At 67.4% G+C, this 1,767-nt stretch overlaps 3 protein-coding genes across 3 annotated transcripts; 1 reads left to right on the top strand and 2 right to left on the bottom strand.

Annotated features, from left to right (window-relative positions):
• Window positions 1-30: 30 nt before the first annotated feature.
• Window positions 31-486, bottom strand: Tco025E_05224 (uncharacterized protein; the record flags this gene model as incomplete). Its single annotated transcript, XM_029372125.1, has 1 exon — window positions 31-486. One exon carries the CDS (start codon window positions 484-486, stop codon window positions 31-33), a length of 456 nt encoding a protein of 151 aa, XP_029227753.1.
• Window positions 487-669: 183 nt separating this feature from the next.
• Tco025E_05223 (uncharacterized protein) lies at window positions 670-1,074 on the bottom strand (the record flags this gene model as incomplete). The annotated part of the gene is made up of 1 exon (XM_029372124.1): window positions 670-1,074. The coding sequence occupies one exon, from the start codon at window positions 1,072-1,074 to the stop codon at window positions 670-672; it is 405 nt and encodes a 134-aa protein (XP_029227752.1).
• An 8-nt stretch (window positions 1,075-1,082) lies between these two features.
• On the top strand, window positions 1,083-1,424 carry Tco025E_05222 (uncharacterized protein; the record flags this gene model as incomplete). Its single annotated transcript, XM_029372123.1, has 1 exon — window positions 1,083-1,424. One exon carries the CDS (start codon window positions 1,083-1,085, stop codon window positions 1,422-1,424), a length of 342 nt encoding a protein of 113 aa, XP_029227751.1.
• Between the last annotated feature and the right edge of the window lie 343 nt (window positions 1,425-1,767).

The following is a 1,767-nucleotide window of genomic DNA, read 5'->3' as shown; positions in this document are numbered from 1 at the left end:
GTGGACGAGCGCGGGTGCTTTTGTTTAAATTCATTCTCGACATTTTGGTTTGGCGCCGCCTCCGCACTTCTCCAGGCGGGGATCGGCGCCCTCATCGGCCCCCGCAAGGCTGAGCAGTCCACTCGAGACGGCCGCGGTCGCATTGTTTCCTCCGGACCCGCCCCGTCTGGGAGGTCGCACGGCCTGCAGCATTTGGGAGCGCAACTTTGGTGGTTCGGCGTTTGGCAAACGGGTTTTCGCGCGTGCCGCGGCGCTGCGGTGCTCGAGTGGAGGAGACTGCCGGTGAAGCTGCCGCTTCCACCGCCCCCGGGCGTGACGCTGCCGGACTCGGTGCGAGTCTGTGGGTGGGCGGCCCGCTTCACGGCGGACAGCGACGATGCGTGGGCCACGCACGATGCGCAGGTTGGCGAGACAACAAATCGCCCCATCGCTTTTCGCGGACCCCGCGGGCGGCGTGGCCGGGAAGAGGCAGATTGGGCTGCGCATGGGCGCTGTGTTAGGAAGTATTCGCGCGCAGACGCGAGGGAAATGCGCGCCACCCGCCGCCGCAGCAAATGAATCAAGCGCGTCCGGGTCTTCATCCGGAAAAGAGCAGCGCCCCGCAAGAGACACAGGGACGACGGCTGGGTGGATTGCCGGGAACCCCCGCGCATTTGGCAGACGGATCGCTCATCCGTAAATATCCACGGCGGAATTCGGCGGTTTGCGGCCGCGGCCCGCGGAGCGGTGAAGCGCACTGTGCCGCATGCAGTGGCCAAACGCCCGCCGCTCCGGACGCCGAAAAGGGCCGCATCGGAGAGGCGCGGGAACTTGCCGCTTCGCCGCCTCGCACAGCAGCGACGAACGCGTCTCCGCAACGTCGCATTTGCTCGCTGGAAGGAGCGGTGCTCGCGACCGGTGCCGGGGGAGGCGGCAAGCTGCGGCCCCGCCGAGGCAGTCTACGTCCCGCGCCCCGCCGGTTCTCCTGTTGCGGCGGCGGATGGCCGACCGACCGCCACAAAGGAGCGCGCCGACACCTTGGCGCGAGTGTGCGCCGCCACGTCTGATTTCCCTTTGCGGAGCTTGACGCTGCATCGCGGGAGATGCGTCTCCGGAGTGCGCCGGGGCTTGGTGCGCTTCACTGCGAGGCCCTGCACCAACTGCCCCCCGCCGCCTGCAAGGAACTCGCGGCCGCGTTCGACGGGAGCATCGGCGACGGTGGCGCTCCGGCTTCCCGGGAAGTGGGCATTGCAATTGTCCCACTCCTCAAGCCTGGGAAGCCGGGCAAATGTTTCCCGCCTCGCTTCGGCCCGTCGCCCTCACCAGCTGCCCGCGTAAGCTCGTGGAAGGAATTGCGGCGCGACGCATCCGCGGCACAGTTGAAGCCCAACTTCTTTCCCAGCAAGTTGGTTTTCGCCCTGGTCGCTCCACGCTGGATCCGTTAGCTCGCCTGATTGCTGGGATCATTTCACCGTGGCAAGCGGGGGAAGGTCGGTGCGGTGCTGGTGGGCCACGCTGGGGCCTTCGGCTCGGTTGATCGCGGCCGCATCCTTCACGCACCCCGCGCGCACAAGGTGGCGCCGTGCCTGAGCCTGTGGGAGGCGGACTTCCTGCACAGCCGCACGGCCAAAAGCCGCGTGTACAAAATACGCTCTCCGCACCGGTTCATTTCACCCGTGGCGTCCCGCAGGGTTCGTGCTCGGCCCGCCGCCGCCCACCGTTGCCGCGAACAGCCCCCGGTGAGGAGCTGACGAGAATTCCCCACCCTGAACTTGCTTTCTCCACTGA

The sequence above is a fragment of the Trypanosoma conorhini genome (assembly GCF_003719485.1).
Source record: "Trypanosoma conorhini strain 025E chromosome Unknown Tco_14.4_contig_00296, whole genome shotgun sequence".
NCBI lineage: Eukaryota > Euglenozoa > Kinetoplastea > Trypanosomatida > Trypanosomatidae > Trypanosoma > Trypanosoma conorhini.
This window is presented reverse-complemented; position numbering and strand designations above follow the sequence as displayed.